At 36.8% G+C, this 16,134-nt stretch overlaps 1 protein-coding gene across 1 annotated transcript in view; it reads right to left on the minus strand.

Annotated features, from left to right (window-relative positions):
- Positions 1 to 14,352, minus strand: part of LOC120535920 (sialic acid-binding Ig-like lectin 12) — a 51,709-nt gene extending 37,357 nt beyond the window's left edge. Inside the window, exons 1-4 of the mRNA XM_039764110.1 lie at positions 14,074 to 14,352; positions 8,014 to 8,316; positions 6,262 to 6,567; positions 4,219 to 4,536 (exon numbers count right to left, since the gene is read on the minus strand). Coding sequence (XP_039620044.1) covers positions 4,219 to 4,536; positions 6,262 to 6,567; positions 8,014 to 8,316; positions 14,074 to 14,146 — 1,000 coding nt within the window. The 5' untranslated portion in view covers positions 14,147 to 14,352. The remainder of the gene's footprint in view (positions 1 to 4,218; positions 4,537 to 6,261; positions 6,568 to 8,013; positions 8,317 to 14,073) is intronic.
- Between the last annotated feature and the right edge of the window lie 1,782 nt (positions 14,353 to 16,134).

Here is a 16,134-nt window from a genome sequence, read left to right on the forward strand (position 1 = left end):
TTTGTCGTGTGGTGTGTGTGGCAACATGCTGTATCAGTGTATGTTTGCCAAACTGACCTGACCTGACCTGAAAATCCTTGAGTAGTGTGGATGATAAATGTATACATTTTTAAAAAGAAAATGTATAGTAGTATGGACACAGCCAAGGCCTAGAATATATCCTAGAAAAAAACTGGAATATTATTTTAGTTGGTTAAACCATTTATGCATTTATATTTATATTTAAAAGTGGCTTTTTTCAGAAGCCAGCACATCTATCTGATAACTGGAGATACATGAAAATACTTGGAAATTCTGGTTATTATTCTTGCAGCTGTGCTTTCAAACATCAGGAAAATAATGGTAACTGATTTTTTAATTGAGATCAATTCAGGGGTGGCATGGTGGTACAGTGGTAGTGCTGCTGTCTTGCAGTAAGAAGACTAAGGTTCACATTTTGGGTGCTCCCTGTGTGGAGTATGCATGTTCTCCCTTTGTCGGTATGAGTTTCTTCTGGGTGCTTCTGTCTCCTCCCACATTTCAAAGACATGCAGGTTAGGTGAATTGGCGATCCTAAGCTGAGCCTAGTGTGTGGCTGAGGTGTGTTTTTGCCCTGTGATGGACTGGCACCCTGTCCAAGGCTTGTTCCTGCTTTACACACTATGCTAGCTGGGAGAGGCTCTAGCAGACCCCCACAATCCTGTTCAGGACTTAGCAGCTAACATAATGACTGACTGAGTTCAATTTAGTTTACTTTTGTAAAACGCTCTTCACTTATGGCAGGCTCAGAGCACTGTAACATGTTCACAGGCAAATGCAATTACAAAATGTACAAACTACCAAATACATACAAAGACACATATTTGTTTAAAAAGACTGAAAAACAAAGCAGTTCAAAACAGATAAATTTAACCTAGCAATATCATTACCATTAACACATTTGTTAAACTTTGGCCAGTTGACAAAGGTGGGGAGGAAAACAAAAACTCCAGTCAGCAGTATCCGTGGTAAAAATAAACCTCTTGGCAGTCCATGGTCTTATAACAGAGAAAGTCAGACGTAGTTCTAGTCATGGGGAACTCAGCCACCTGGTCGGATTTATCAAGCTTCACGTGCATTGCTTTAATCAGTTGTATTAGAGAAGAATCTATTCAGCATTAAGAAGCCAGTTTAATTTTGTCATATTATTAAGATGGACTAAGCAGATTTTAGTGTGGAAAGGTAACATTTAAATGGAAGATCATTATCAAAGGATAACACCTACATGTTCTGTTCTGACAAACTAAAGTTTATGATTTTTTGAACTTAAATGTTTTCAGAGGGTGGCATGGTGGCACAGTGGTAGTTAGGGGACCTGGGTTTGCTTCCCGGGTCTTCCCTGCGTGGAGTTTGCATGTTCTCCCCGTGTCTGCGTGGGTTTCCTCCAGGCGCTCCGGTTTCCTTCCACAGTCCAAAGACATGCTGGTTAGGTGGATTGGCGATTCTAAATTGGCCTTAGCGTGTGGGTGTGTTTGTGTATGTCCTGCGGTGGGTTGACACCCTGCCCAGGATTGGTTCCTGCCTTGTGCCCTGTGTTGGCTGGGATTGGCTCCAGCAGACCCCCGTGGTCCTGTGTTCGGATTCAGCGGGTTGGAAAATGGATGGATGGATGTTTTCAGTATTATCTATTTTATGCCAGTCATTTAATGATAAACAGTAGTCAAAGAAGAATCATTTATCTTTAACAGCTAGCATAAAAAGGAGCATTGTGTTTTCGATTTGTATTAATTAAAGGAAACATTTTAAAAAAAGCAGTGAAATAACTCCTGCAATTAACTCAAATAGAACACTATAACTAAATGTAGAGTATAAAACACTGACCTACTAACTGCACCTTCTATAATAGTCACTCACTGTGTACAAACTCTTGATATTGGCTTTTGTTTGTCAAAATGCAAGCAATGTGGATGGGAAGTGGAACAATGCCCTAGTTACAGCTACTGTGTATTTAAGGGGCTGGTGGTAGGTTTTGTTTCAGAAATGAATCACCAAATTTCCTGTTTTATCAAAATGTTAAATTTACTAACATTTAATGCACATGGGATGTCCTGTTGTAGTGCAGCAGTACTAGATCAGGAAACTACTGTACTTGATGAATATTCAATCTTAAACTTTCCACTTTATAACTAAAGAAATACATGAGCTTACATTTTATTTAAGGGGTTGTTAGTATCTGTTTGAAGTAAAAACTAGAAGAATCCTCAACCTCTACTCAAAGCTTTCTTATTCTATTTCACATAATATTGTGATTAAAAAATCTGACATTCTTAAAACATGACCACATGCTTGATAATGTAGTAGACACTACAGTATGTTTTGACAAATTATTGAAGAGTTAAGAACAATTACCTAAAAACACAGTTTCAGTCCTCATCATTTACACTTTGTGTCATTCTGAATATTCTGGTGCTCTGTTTGTCAAAATATTGTATGTAAACATCGGAAAAGCCACATGAATTGTTTTTCATAACGAAAGATACAGTATATATCTAAAGTATATTTTAAAGGGAAACCTATAAAAAATCATTTGCTAAAGAAAACTACAATTATTGCTATTTCTTTAATTTCACCAGGGTGCAGTTAGAATTCAAATCAAGGATATAGACTTAAATACCAGAGCCAAATTCCAAATGTTGTTCAGTTTTATTTATTCAATGAAAATAAAACATATGTCTAGTAACAAAAAGGAGCTTAGTTAGTATATCAGTCAGTCAGACTTAGGATATATGAAATTTAAACAGTTTTTAAAATCAGCTTGAATCTTCAACAGAATAATTATCAGAATCATTTTAGAGATAAGGTATTTTAAATTTGTTTATTGCAAATTGCACATCTCTGGTAATAAACCACATTCTTCTGACTTCTATCATGATATTCCTGAAATTAACGTTTGTTTATAGATATAAACTGCATATAAACTGTATAACAATTACATAATATCTATTTCTTTCTGTTTTTTATGTATATCTACATTCTGTCCAGACTGCAGTACTCTGCAAATGGCACTGGCTATTAGCATGTTTCTGAAACCCTCTGTCACGTTACAGTGCCAGTTTCCAACTTGTAAAACCATGTTTTTTGAATGCGTCCAAATAATGTGAAACGCCAAAATCAGGATCACCATGGAAGTCAAATTTTTCCTTTATTTTATCCATCCATTATCCAACCCGCTATATCTTAACTACAGGGTCACAGGGGTCTGCTGGAGCCAATCCCAGCCAACACAGGGCGCAAGGCAGGAAACAAACCCCAGGCAGGGTGCCAGCCCACCGCAGGACACACACAGTACACACACTAGGGACAATTTAGGATCGTCAAAGCACCTAACCTGCATGTCTTTGGACTGTGGGAGGAAACTGGAGTACTCGGAGCAAACCCACGCAGACACGGGGAGAACATGCAAACTCCACGCAGGGAGGACCCGGGAAGCAAACCTGGGTCTCCTAACTGCGAGGCAGCAGCGCTACCCACTGCACCACCGTGCCGCCCCTCCTTTACTTTATGAACTTTCAAATGTGTCAGTGAGAGATGAGAGATGAATTCTGAATTTTTCACTACAGTGGTAGGGAAATCAAAAACAAAAAGCATCCTACTTAACTGAATAGTTAGTCTGGCCAAGGGTGGAACTTGTATCAGACTGAATGACCTAGTGTGTTCACTGAATATTTGCTTAGGGTCAGCATTTAAGATGGGTTGAAGTGGTGTATCACTGTTAAAGTCATTACTGCTAAATATTGATGGTCCAACTAATCGAAGTCACACTGAGCTTCCTTCTGGACCGTTCCATCTTCAGACCAATCAGAAAGGAATGAATGCGTCTTCTATCAATTTTTGATTGGGTGAGCAACAGCCAACCTTGCCCAACAAACAATGCATTACTCAAGACCTTCAGTTCAGAAAAGAATGCTGCTGCATTGATAAAATATTCTGTATTTGTCAAGTCAGGATAACACAATATCACAAATTAGAAAGATAGTACTTATTAAAATGGACTGCTTAAAACTGAATATTTAAAAAAATACTCCAAAAAGATACTTTAATAGATCAGCTACATTAATTTATTAAGTGTTTTATAACCCCAGTGTTAAAATAAAATAGAAACGGGTGATCCTTGCATTTATAGGTTTGTGCTGAATTTAAATACCCCCATCTACTAAAAGTACTACATTTTGTAATTTTTCTATGAAAAAATGAACATACCTGTTCCTTCAGTGGCACTTATGGAGACAGTCACGTTTATCATGCCATAACTGTTGTTTGCGACACATGTGTAGAGGCCTTCACTCTCTTTTGTCATCTTTTTAATGACTAAAATGTGCTTGTGAATCACAAGAGAAGAATCAGTGGAGTTTTTATAGTCTTCTTTCTCATGAATCCACATAATTAAAGGTTTAGGATTGCCATCAGCTGAACAAGATAACTCAATGTACGTGTGTTTTGGGATCACCAAAAATTCTGATAAATCATTTAGAGTTTCAAGCCCTTTTAAAATTGTCACATTCAGTGCTCGAGGTCCACCTAAAAATAAAATTGGAAAATTGTACAGTATAATAAAGCAGGTTTAGCATTAGGTAAAAACAAGCTTTTTTGACTGGCTGAACTTGCTGGTTCTGTACTGTATACACTATAAATCTTTAAATTAGTCAGGTCCTGCAAAATTAAGTTTCCAGTCATGTCTGAGTGGTATCTATAATGTGGAAAATGTGAAATAATTTTGTTGCTTTATTTTGCAAAATTGTCATATCACCTTGAAATCACATCTCATTTTTTTGTGTGATCCAATTTTTTATTGATAAAATGAAAAATGAGTACAATATAGGGAAACCAACAATAACTTAAGCTATGTAAGAACAAATAAAAGCACCCCATGCTTGCACTCAGACATACCACAGTGTGGTGTGTCTGCAGCCAGGCGCCTCCTCCCTGAAGTTCAGAGTACTTGGATTTGACTTAATGGATAGTCATCCTTACTTGAATCAGATAACCCTCACACAAACCTAATGTTAACCACAGTGTAATTGTGTAATTGGGTGGAGCTCTGGAGGAATTGTGTAATTGGGTGGAGCCTCTACCCTGGAGCTCTACCCTAGGAGCTCCAGGGTAGAAGCTTCAGGCTACAGAAATATATAGTTGAGTTAAGCAGAAAATCAATAAAAAGAATGACAAATTAAACTGGCAAACACACACACACACACACGCACACACATACACCCATGACATGCAGGAGCAAGTGGCAAAGTAAGGAAAAAAAAATAAAAAAGAAGGAAATGTAGAAAGGACTGCCTCAGGGAGCAACCCCCAGCCAGGTCTTTACTAAATGAAAAACATGAAGCTTTTTCTAGATAGTAGAGCTGGAAAAGTAGTTGATCAAAGATGCAGAAAGTTCAAAAAAGGGTAAGATCAGAAAATTGTCTTCAAGATTGCTGGGGGGGACAAGAGCAGGATTCCAGTGAAAGACTAAAATCAACTTAACTGTAATGGTTTCAGTCATTAAAAACATCCATTGGGTGAGAAAAAGTGAGGAAACAGAAGAAAGGTTTAAGAGAGAAGAAGTTAAGGGGACAAAGAAATAGTGAGAGAAAGAATGGTGGAGAGGGATTGGGCCACATAGTGCCAGGGAGCCACAGCTGGAGAACATTATTAGAAAATATGGAAAAAGGTGCTAAGGACTTAAAGAGGGCAAAGATGACATAGAGGATGAGTACTGTACAAATGAGTACTGGGGATGAACTGGAAGAGGGGAAGTGAGAGGAGGTCAACATGTCCTGAGCAGAGACCTCAGCTACAATTAGAAAAAATAGGAAATGGAAGTGGTAGGATGCCTAGAATGAAGAGGAAGGAACGATTCAACTCACATCTCATTTAGTCATATATAGCTATTAGGTCAGAAAACATGAATACAGTATTTTGCAGGCACTGAGTACTTGGAATGTTGGTATGTTGGTTTAATGCATTCATTTTCACAAACAAAAAGAGACCAATTCTAATTGTTTTGTAAATGTAGTGAGTGGTAAAACAACAGTAAAGTAGTTTCTCCCAAATCCCCAACAGGCAATGAACATAAACAAAGCCAATTGGGGATTTGTGACACCATGAATGACAACTCTGAAATCTGCTGTAATATGTATAGCACTTTATTGACAGCATTGAACCTTGAACATAAAGTTATATGTGTACTTTAGTCCAGAAAATAATAACAAAAATGAATTAATTATACTGAAATAAAAGTAACTTAAAACTTACTTTTGACATCTAGTAATTTATGCTGTGTAACATTTCTTCGCCACAGTGGGTGAGAGGCCTGACACCAATAAGAAGTTCCATGGTCATTTATATTTGGAGTAAAGCTGAGAACACTTTGAATTTCTCCAGAGCTTGTGAGAATTCGTGTACTTGTGAGTTCACTTGGTAAAGCACTGAAAAGATCATTACGGAACCAGCTGAGTATGATGTTTTGTGGATACATTCCTCTGACCGTGCAAGTGAGATTGGCTGATCTGCCTTCCACTACAGGGTTGACTTCTTTGATTTCAACAGATGAAGGTTCAGCTGAAATTTGAGAAATGGCACAAATCAACATCTCATAATACTGGAATTATTTATCTTTAAAATATAACGGTAAGATATTCTTTAAACAAAATGGACTATAAAGATATTATTCAAACTGTATCAATAAGGGTTCGGCACAGTGGCTTCCCGGGTCCTCCCTGCGTGGAGTTTGCATGTTCTCCCCGTGTCTGTGGGGGTTTCCTCCGGTTACTCCGGTTTCTCCCACAGTCCAAAAACATGCAGGTTAGGTGCATTGGCGATCCTAAATTGTGCTTGGTGTGTGGGTGTGAGTGTGTGTGTGTGTGTGTGTGCACCCTGCTGGCTAGGATTGGCTCCAGCATACCCCCGTGACCCTGTAGTTAGGATATAGCGGGTTGGATGATGGATGGATGGATGTATCAATAAGGAAGTGTCAGGTCAAAACTACTCAAATACTTTGTCAAATTCTCCCTGGGAGAAATGAGCTGAAAGTATTATGGAAACCATAAGAAAGGGAACTGAGAACTGCAGAAGTTATTTCTGCTTCTGTTTAAAGAGTTAAGAAAAGACACAGGATAAGATATATATACTGAGGGAGAGGGCATCACAACAAATAAGAAATGGTGCTTAACCTGTTAAAATGAGGTTAGAAAAGCAGAAATTGGTCACATAACTCATGCTAAAATGGAGAATGAATAATGAAAGGGCAGTTTGCCTGAAAAAATTAACAAGCACTGAAACTGCCCGAGACAAACCTCCATTGAATATATTACTCTCTTCAGTGGAGATCTGAGGAAAGACTTTAAGTAGAGAGATTCAATGCTGTAATCATTTGACATTCAGCTTTTAAATAATTTAGAAAATGGAAAGTCTTTGCTAGGGTAGCACTGTGGTACAGTAAATACCAAGTGAATGCCATGTGGATCCAATGTCCTGGGTATGAATTCCACACCTGAATGTTATCAATGTGGAGCTTGCACATTCGCTTTATGTCTGCTTGGGTTTTTCACCTACATCCCCAAAGACGTGTAGGTCCGGTTAACTTGTAGCTCCCAATTTTCCACTGAAATGTGTCACAATAGGCCATGTAATGGGCCCTGACTTGAGCCCAGTGCGGTCAAGATAGGCTCTGGCTTCCACTGTAACCCTGAATTAGATGAACAAATAAGACAAGAGCTCTTTGCTAACATGACATATTAATTTATCTTTTTCAGGTGCTCTGGAGTACAAACTTTTTTACAGGATTTTGTCCCTTGGTTTTCCTTGTGAAGCCATAATATATACATCATTAGAGTCTTCACAGGAGCAACTGTAAGTCATTTTAAGATTAGAATTGTAGCATCTGATTAAGTAAAATAAACACCTCATTATTATGCCAGCAATTTACATAAAAATAAATAAAACAAGTCTAACTTATACAAGAGATGCATTTGATCTGAACAAAAGTACAAATCAAATCTTTCATACCATAGAGTATCAGCTTGGTTCCTGATCCTTCACCCTCAAAGGAAATGTTTTCACCAGGTATTTTCACTTTGCATATAAAAATATTTTCATCATCCAGTGTGGTATTGACAATTACACTTTTGGATTCACAGACCCTTTCTTGATCCACAGTTGTGCATGTTACATTTCCAAACACTTTCCTATTTGAAGAGTTGAAACTTCCATATGCTCTTCCAGGGCATGAGCAGTTGAAGAAACAAAGCAGTTTGACTGGTGTTCCCAGAGCGGCAATAACCTCAGGTGGCTGACTTACTGGTATATGAGCTAGCAAGGATCACAGAAAAGAACCAAAGACAATATATTAAGAAACAATACATTTTTACAAGTTTACTAACTTTAAAACATTTCAATTAACATTTTATATAATATAAGTAAGCAGCAGGTAGTTGAGTACTGGTTCCTATCCTGCACTTAATGCTTCCAGAATTGATTTCCAAGATTATGGAAATTATGTGCCACAGTATATAAAATGTATTTTTTTCTTCAATTAACAAAAGTCAAACTGAATATTTAATATTTAAGTTACAGGATAATACATTGAAAAGGCATTGATATGTGTCCTGTTACAATCTTCCCAGAGTCACAGATACAATAAACAGTTTAAAGTGTTTGATTTTGGCATTGAGTCATCTGTCATGTAGAAACACAAAGTTAAATTTCAGTTTCCCAAAAGAAACTTAGTGAAACTTGTGGCGGATGGCCAGGTCCCATATCCGGTCCGGATGCCCCATTGACACTGGATCCGGGGGAGCAGCCATGGGATGCAAACTAAGTCCCCTGGAAGACTTGGTGGCAGCCCCCTGGGTTGCATTGTGGCCACTGTCTTGGAATACCAGAGCTCAGCTCTGTTGGGCTCCGTGGCCTCCACCAGGAGGAGCTGCATGGCTTAACGAGCCTGTGTGGACTGGAATGCATCCACACCCGGAAGTGCAGCCTGAATTAGGTTAATTACCACCTGAAGCACTTCCGGGTGGGCTATAAGAGGAGCCTAAAGCCACTACTCGAGACGCCAGTCAGGAGGAGGAGGACAAAGCTGCCTGGGCGGAGTGGAGGTGAAAGAAGAGTGTGTTTTGGGTGTTTTCATTTTGGTGTTTTTGGGACTGAGTAGGGCCTGTGGGACACAGGAAAGACGTGCCCCACGGCTGAAGACAAAAAATAAAATCTTTTTGTTTATTCTTATATGTGCCTCCATTGTCAGTCTGTGCCGGGTTGGAGCCAACCAAGTGCTTCTGCCACAAACTATTTAATTTTGTCATACTTAAAAAAAAAAGAAAAAGAAAACACAAGGTGGCAAAGTGTAAGCAGACCAGAGTTCACATTCTGAGTCCTGCCTCTGCAGAGTTAGCATGTTCTTCATGTGCCTGCGTGGGTTTCCTCTGAGTGCTCCAGTTTTCTCCCACAGTACTAACATATGTAGGTTAGGTGATTGAAGACACAAACTTGACCCAGGTGTGTGTTTGTTGTGGGGGTGTGTGCTTGCCTTGTGATGGTCTGGCGCCTTATCAGGGGTTTGTACCTGCCTTGCACCCTATGCTGTTAGGTGGGATTGAAAATGACATGACATGACAAATACATAAGTTACTCAATATTTTTTCACTGTTGGTGTGAAGCTTGCCCCTTTTCCATTTGTCAATATGGGCTTTTCACCTGGCATCCCATTAATACAATACACTGTACCACAGTGTAACACCTGAAAATACTGTAAATACTGTCCAGATATGTACAGAGTATAAGAAAATGCTTAAGTAATGTTATTGTGTGAATTCATTGTATTTGCATTGTTCCATACTGTTGTTAAATTTGTCTTAATGATTAAAAAAAACTCATTACAATGGTCTGCACCACCCTCATCCCATGTAAAAAAAATACCTTTGTACATTATAGATTTATAGTTGTTGTGCTAAATCCATTCCTGAAACTGGAATTTCTCTTCCATAAACCATTTCCATAAGTTCTTAGATTCAGTGTTAAAAACCATTTTGAAAAAAAAGTTGCTTTTTTTTTTTAAGTAAGTTACATTTGCTCCATGGCATACGTCTTTTTCATGTTTAGAATATTATTTGAAATGTATTTTGTACTGAAAAATGGCCATCTTCCTCTGTCTTAACATTAGTTCAGGTGGAAATGGCTTAAAATCAAGTATTTGCTAAACGTGTTTTGCTCTCAATCAGTATTTGTTTTTCTCTATTCTTATTCCTTCAGAATACCTTTTTATTAACCCCAAGACAGAAAACTGTCATGTAAAAGGTCTTTACAGAAGCATGCAAGGTCAATTTGATCCATACATTGTCTTAAACAGGTAACAGGTAAGAAAAGGGTAAAAGAATACAAAGCCTTCCTCTACTGAAAATGTGACCGCAATTTTCTTGGGAAAACTTCAAGGAACTAGTGCTACCTACCAAGCACTTGGGTGCAACACATCATCAAGCATCCATTTCCTACACTTTCATTTAGACTTTTTTTCCTGAGAACATGGGAAGCGTTTCAGGCAGGACACGTCTGAAATGGAGCAACATTATGAGCCTTTGTTAGCAGACATCCATGGAGGATTTCAGAGGATTATAATAACTACCAAATTAATACTTTTTTAAGTAAACATTATATACAATACAATTACCGGTGTAGTTCATCATTTTCATGTATAAATAATTAATTTGAAAATATGTTTTGTCTTTAAAATAGTGTTTGTTCATTTTAAACCTTTATCTCTCAAAAAACTGGATGTGATAAGCAATTCTTTTGCCAGGTTTAAGGTAGGAATCTTTTAGTTTTAAATAAAGTAAAAGATTTTTCAATATTAAATTTTTGAATATGGAAAGAATAACTTTAGTGATTTGACACACAACATCTCACATTAGGAAAGAACTAGACTGAAGTAAAACATTACCATGACAAACAAAACGTGATAATAGACTAAGTGTACACCTTTCAGAAAGAACATCAACGTTGTGAGAATAAATCGACCCCATAAGAACTTGTTTCTTTAACCTGATAGATTGTGATTCACTAAACTATGTACTATATATGAAAAAGAAAACTACCATAAAATGTAATGGATTTCATGTCTGGATGTGTATGTGTTTTAGGCTGTATGGCAAAAAGGAGGCCGAACCTATCTCGGCAGCTTTGAGTGCGGAGCCAGGATGCACGTCCAGATCAGGACACATTTCTCCCTCATACTAAGACAAATAAATGTTAACAATCCTACATAGAATGTGGGAAGAAATTGGAATTGATATGCAAAGCCCTCACATGGACAATATGAGCACAATCAATAGCCAGTTCTGGGATTTAAACATAATGCTGTTGGCCTGAAAGACCAATAAAGAGAAATAAAAATAATAATAACAAATATTCACAAATACATACCATCATATAATACAATACAATCTATATTAATATATATTTGAGAGATTATAATATAATGCAGTATAATATATTCATAAACATTTGAGTGATTAGCACGAAACTACAAAGATAATTAGCAACACACAGCAAATTTTTAATATGATCATTTGATGAAAATCCGCTACTAGTCCCATCTTAATTTCTCTGAAAATTCAAAAGTTATATAGCAGCATAATGCTTACATCTGTGAGCTTACAATATGTTTGATCGTCAAGTTGCAAAATTTGTCTTCTTGATAACTGATAATCTACATTATGATGTATTCAATACGTTGAAAGGAAGTATAGTAAATGTGTTACATGATGAAATCTTATCAAATTGTGGTAAATGGTCTTTTTTATTTATGGGGGCTGATAATACTCTGACTAGGGAATTTTTTTTTATCACGCATAGACTGATGAAAAAATCTATTGACAGAAAAAAATGCAACACTAGTTGTTAGACTGAAATTAGAACCTTCATTACTACAATGATAATAATAAATAAATGAGAATTTAAGAAAAATAGGACCATGCAGAAATAAAAACAACAGGAATGCCAATACCAACTGTGACAATTAACAACAGTCATTTTGCAGTGCTTCGTTATTTTTTTTCAGTGTCAAACTAAGTTATCTCATTTTGTAGAAAGTCTCTGGTGAAGTGGCTGGGCAGTGGCAGACAGAGGGACATTTCTCCAGATGCTGTAATTCAGGTAGTCCAAAAGGTCAGGAGAAAAGGGCAAGTAGCACCTGAACACAATACTATTCATTCCTCTGAGACACTTGCATCAATAGCATTGTGTGTGTGTGCATGTATGGCTGGCTTTGTCCTGCTGTAGATATAAGCAGAGGGACCCAGACAAGTCATCATGCTCTAAGGACAGCAGCATGGGGCCTGTCCCTCATCCTCCTGTCATTAATGCTAACTTTGTGTCTACCAGCTATATGGCTGGCAGATGTGAAACCATCTGTCAGATGTACCAATGTGATGTGTTGGTCCTGATTTTGTGTAGTCAGTCTGGGGATGACCAGATCTTGGACAGTTAGGTGTTCTGCTGGTGTGCCAAAATCTTTGCTGCAGTCAGAACACAGTGGAGCTTAATCTAGAGTGTCTGGCAGCACTGCCACATGGCAGGTCAATGGCCTTCTCCCTTACATCTTGTGGCATTTCAGTAATTATAGAATGCAATGAGTGTGGCTTTTGTCTTACGAATTACGGCCATTTCAAAGGTGACCTGCTGAAGTATTATTGCACTTGGGCCATTTTAAATTGGAGTGTAGAAGACAAGCTTTTGTGTGTTTACCAGTTTGAAATGCCTCATTTCCACCTTTTTGCTCAGATGGCAGAGAAATAACAACATATTTTTTATTTCTAAATTTGTTGTGTTTATATTTTCCATCGATATAAATGTGTTTTAACTGTAATTTTCTTTATTCAAATACCTTTTATTGTGACTCAGGTTAGAATAATCCACTGACCAGCATTATTCTAGTTTTTATCTATATTATGCAAATCCATCAAGTTCTGAATGATGTTTTTCATTCAACTTTTTCTATTTTTTTATTTTTTTTATTTTATTGTTCATACTGTTCTGAATTTGTAAACAGAATCGTGCTATTTATCAGTAAAGTTGAGTGACTGTAAACCTTCTAAGCAAATAGAATTATTTGGGTTGTCAACCGCTTCTCAAGAGCCACAGTGAATATCATCTAACCAATAAAACAACATTTACAGTATTCTTTGATACCTTTTTCCAGGGTGACCTACAACATTTTAGAGATACAAGTGGTTACATTTCTTTTGTTTTTCCAGTTGGGGCACAGGCAGTACTGAAGTGACCTGCTCGTGATTACACGGTGTCAGAAGCGGGATTTGAAGTCTAAAGCCTAAACTTCTATGCCGCACTATTTGCCTTCACTACAGACAATCATATTTTTGTGAAATCTGCATATACTGAATTTATTAATCTACTATATAAATTATAAATATTACATACAGACGTGGCAAATTCATAAATACAGTATGTCTGAACCAAAATAACTTTGCAAGATATAAATGTTTATGACATTTTTATTCAAGAATTTAAACTAAAATACTGGTCTATTCTTTAAAAGCTTTTCTCTAAATAAGCAGAAGTATAAAATAAGCAAAAGAGTTACCTTTTGAAATACTGTTTACTTAAAAATAATGCAAAAAGAAAAGAAGGTCAGACCAAGAATAATATCAAAGTTAAACAGAACTGAAATAGAAATCAAAAATACTGTAATGGCACAGGTGAGCAGTTTTACCATATACTTTACAAAAGCTCGATATTTCTGTCTGTCTACCTATTGTATATGCAGGTCTTAATATTTTTTGAAAATAATTTTTAATTATTAAATAAAATGCACTACATACATTTTTTTTTAATTTTACATGTTTATGCCTTATGACAAATGTTTATAATTATTGTAAAGAAACGTTAAAGAAACCTAGAGTGCAGCATTTAACACTTGCCCCAAATTCAATATTGGAGGACACTTTCAAATATACAATATAATGTTATTCTGGTTAAGGCTCTCTAATAAACTAATAAAAAAAATATCTCATTACAAAAAAGTAGCAGAGCACCTTCAAGTAAAAAAGTACTTACTCGCTAAATGCTTACTGAACAGCCAAACAAGCAGGTAGAAGGAAACAACAATGAAAGATGCTGTAGTCATCATTTCTGCATATGCTGTTTGTCTGATCACTTTCCTGCACCAGTGTACTTCAGTTTAAAAAAAAAGAATAGAAATAAAGCTTGTGGCAGTGGGACCACTGTGAATGCAGACTCTTGGAAAATGCAGTTTGGAAGATCACTAAGAGAAATAAGGAGTATCCCCACATGAGAGACGTTTCTCAATGAACAGCAGAGAGGATGTCAGTGCAATCAGAAAAATGAGACAATCTGAGAGGACCAGCCCTTGTTTCTTAAAAGGAAGGGGAAGGCCTATAACTTTGCATATCATTTGTACTTTCAGAAACATTTTCTGGAAATCTGCAAACTACAGTAAGACTAAGAATACAAGAAGAGGATAAGAATACAAAAAGATAACGTGAAGTGCAAAAGTGTTGACCAAAGCAAATGTAAATTTGGTGACTTTTGCAGATATCAGGAATAAAAAATTGTGATTGTGGTCTACAGTACACACATGGCTTAAACAAGCAAGTACTCCCACAATAACAACAACTTCAACCCAATATTTATTAGGTATATGGCATTAATAACTTCACAGTGCACATTTATTCTGTTAACATTAAACGGAATAATGGAAATATATCATTACTTAGAGATGGATTGTTACTTTTCCTCTAACCAGCTATGCAAGTAGTCAAAAAAATATTGTGGGCTTTATAAGAATACATTAATGCAGTTTTATTCTGCTGGGTAGGAAAATTGGACAGAGCATAAGAGATCAACATTAACCAATTATCTATTTATTAGATCGATCCTATCCAGGATTCGTTCTTGTCTTGTACTGTATGTAATGCTGTCATGCCTTGATAGACTTCAGCATTCATTTAACCTTCGTTTGGAATTAATGGATTCAGTAGATGGAAAGATAGTGAACATTATTTAAAGCAAGTTAGAATCATTGCTCCTGGATTCTCATTTTCTCCTACATAGGCATAGTGGAGAGCATTCCTAACAACATGACAGGCTGGTATGACAATATGGCAGCTGTACTGTTGACTACAAGGATGGTTACACTAGACCAGTTAATCACCAGAGCCACGCATCCATCCAACTCGCAAGAGATTCTGAAGAAACCCTTTCCCATAATCTCAGACCCAAACACCCTAATAACAACTTGTTTTCCAACATCCATGCCAGAAGACTTGCAGTTTGTATGTAAACTGTAATCATCTCCTCGTCCTGTTTCAAGACTCCTTTATGGCATCAATTTGTATTCACTAATATAGATAGATAGATAGATAGATAGATAGATAGATAGATAGATAGATAGATAGATAGATAGATAGATAGATATGGTGATTTTATTGACACTCAAAAAACTTCTCATAGACAGAGAGAACCACCTGAACCATCGCCAATGTGCAACATCCACCTAGATTCTAGCAGTACTCAATTACAGTTCCAAAAGTCTGCAGTGGCTGCAGGTTTTCATTCCAAACTTTTTTGTAATTGGAAGCCAGACTTAACAGATAATGGAATTTGATACAGTAGTCAGTTACATGGCTTGTAAGTGGTTTCATTCTTCCAAGGTAAAAATTGTATATTTTTTATTTTCTGAGAACTTTGTGGTCCTTCCTTTTTCTCTTAGCTATTTCAAAACATTGTATTAACACAAATACTTCAAGAAGCATGTACACAGGTTTACATGAAGGCATGTTCGCTGGAGAGCTGGTCATTCCTTTGCCATTTGCAACTTATTATAAACTGATGCTGGTAAGAAAATAGGCAACAATAAAAACCTAAATATAGCTGAACAGGCAATGAAGGGTTCTAAATTTTAATAAGCAAGTTAACTAAAATTAAACATCCAAAATGTTGTTTTATTAGTAAGTGAATGATTCAAATTAAGATATTGGATAAAGTGAAAACCTGCAGTCAACTGAGGAGTGTAACTGAGTACCTCTGCCATAGATGATGCAATGGCAGCCATTTTGCACCCGAACACCCACCACAAATTAGCTATTAGGTGGGAAA

Source organism: Polypterus senegalus, chromosome 9 (genome assembly GCF_016835505.1).
Source record: "Polypterus senegalus isolate Bchr_013 chromosome 9, ASM1683550v1, whole genome shotgun sequence".
NCBI classification, from domain to species: Eukaryota; Metazoa; Chordata; class Cladistia; order Polypteriformes; family Polypteridae; genus Polypterus; species Polypterus senegalus.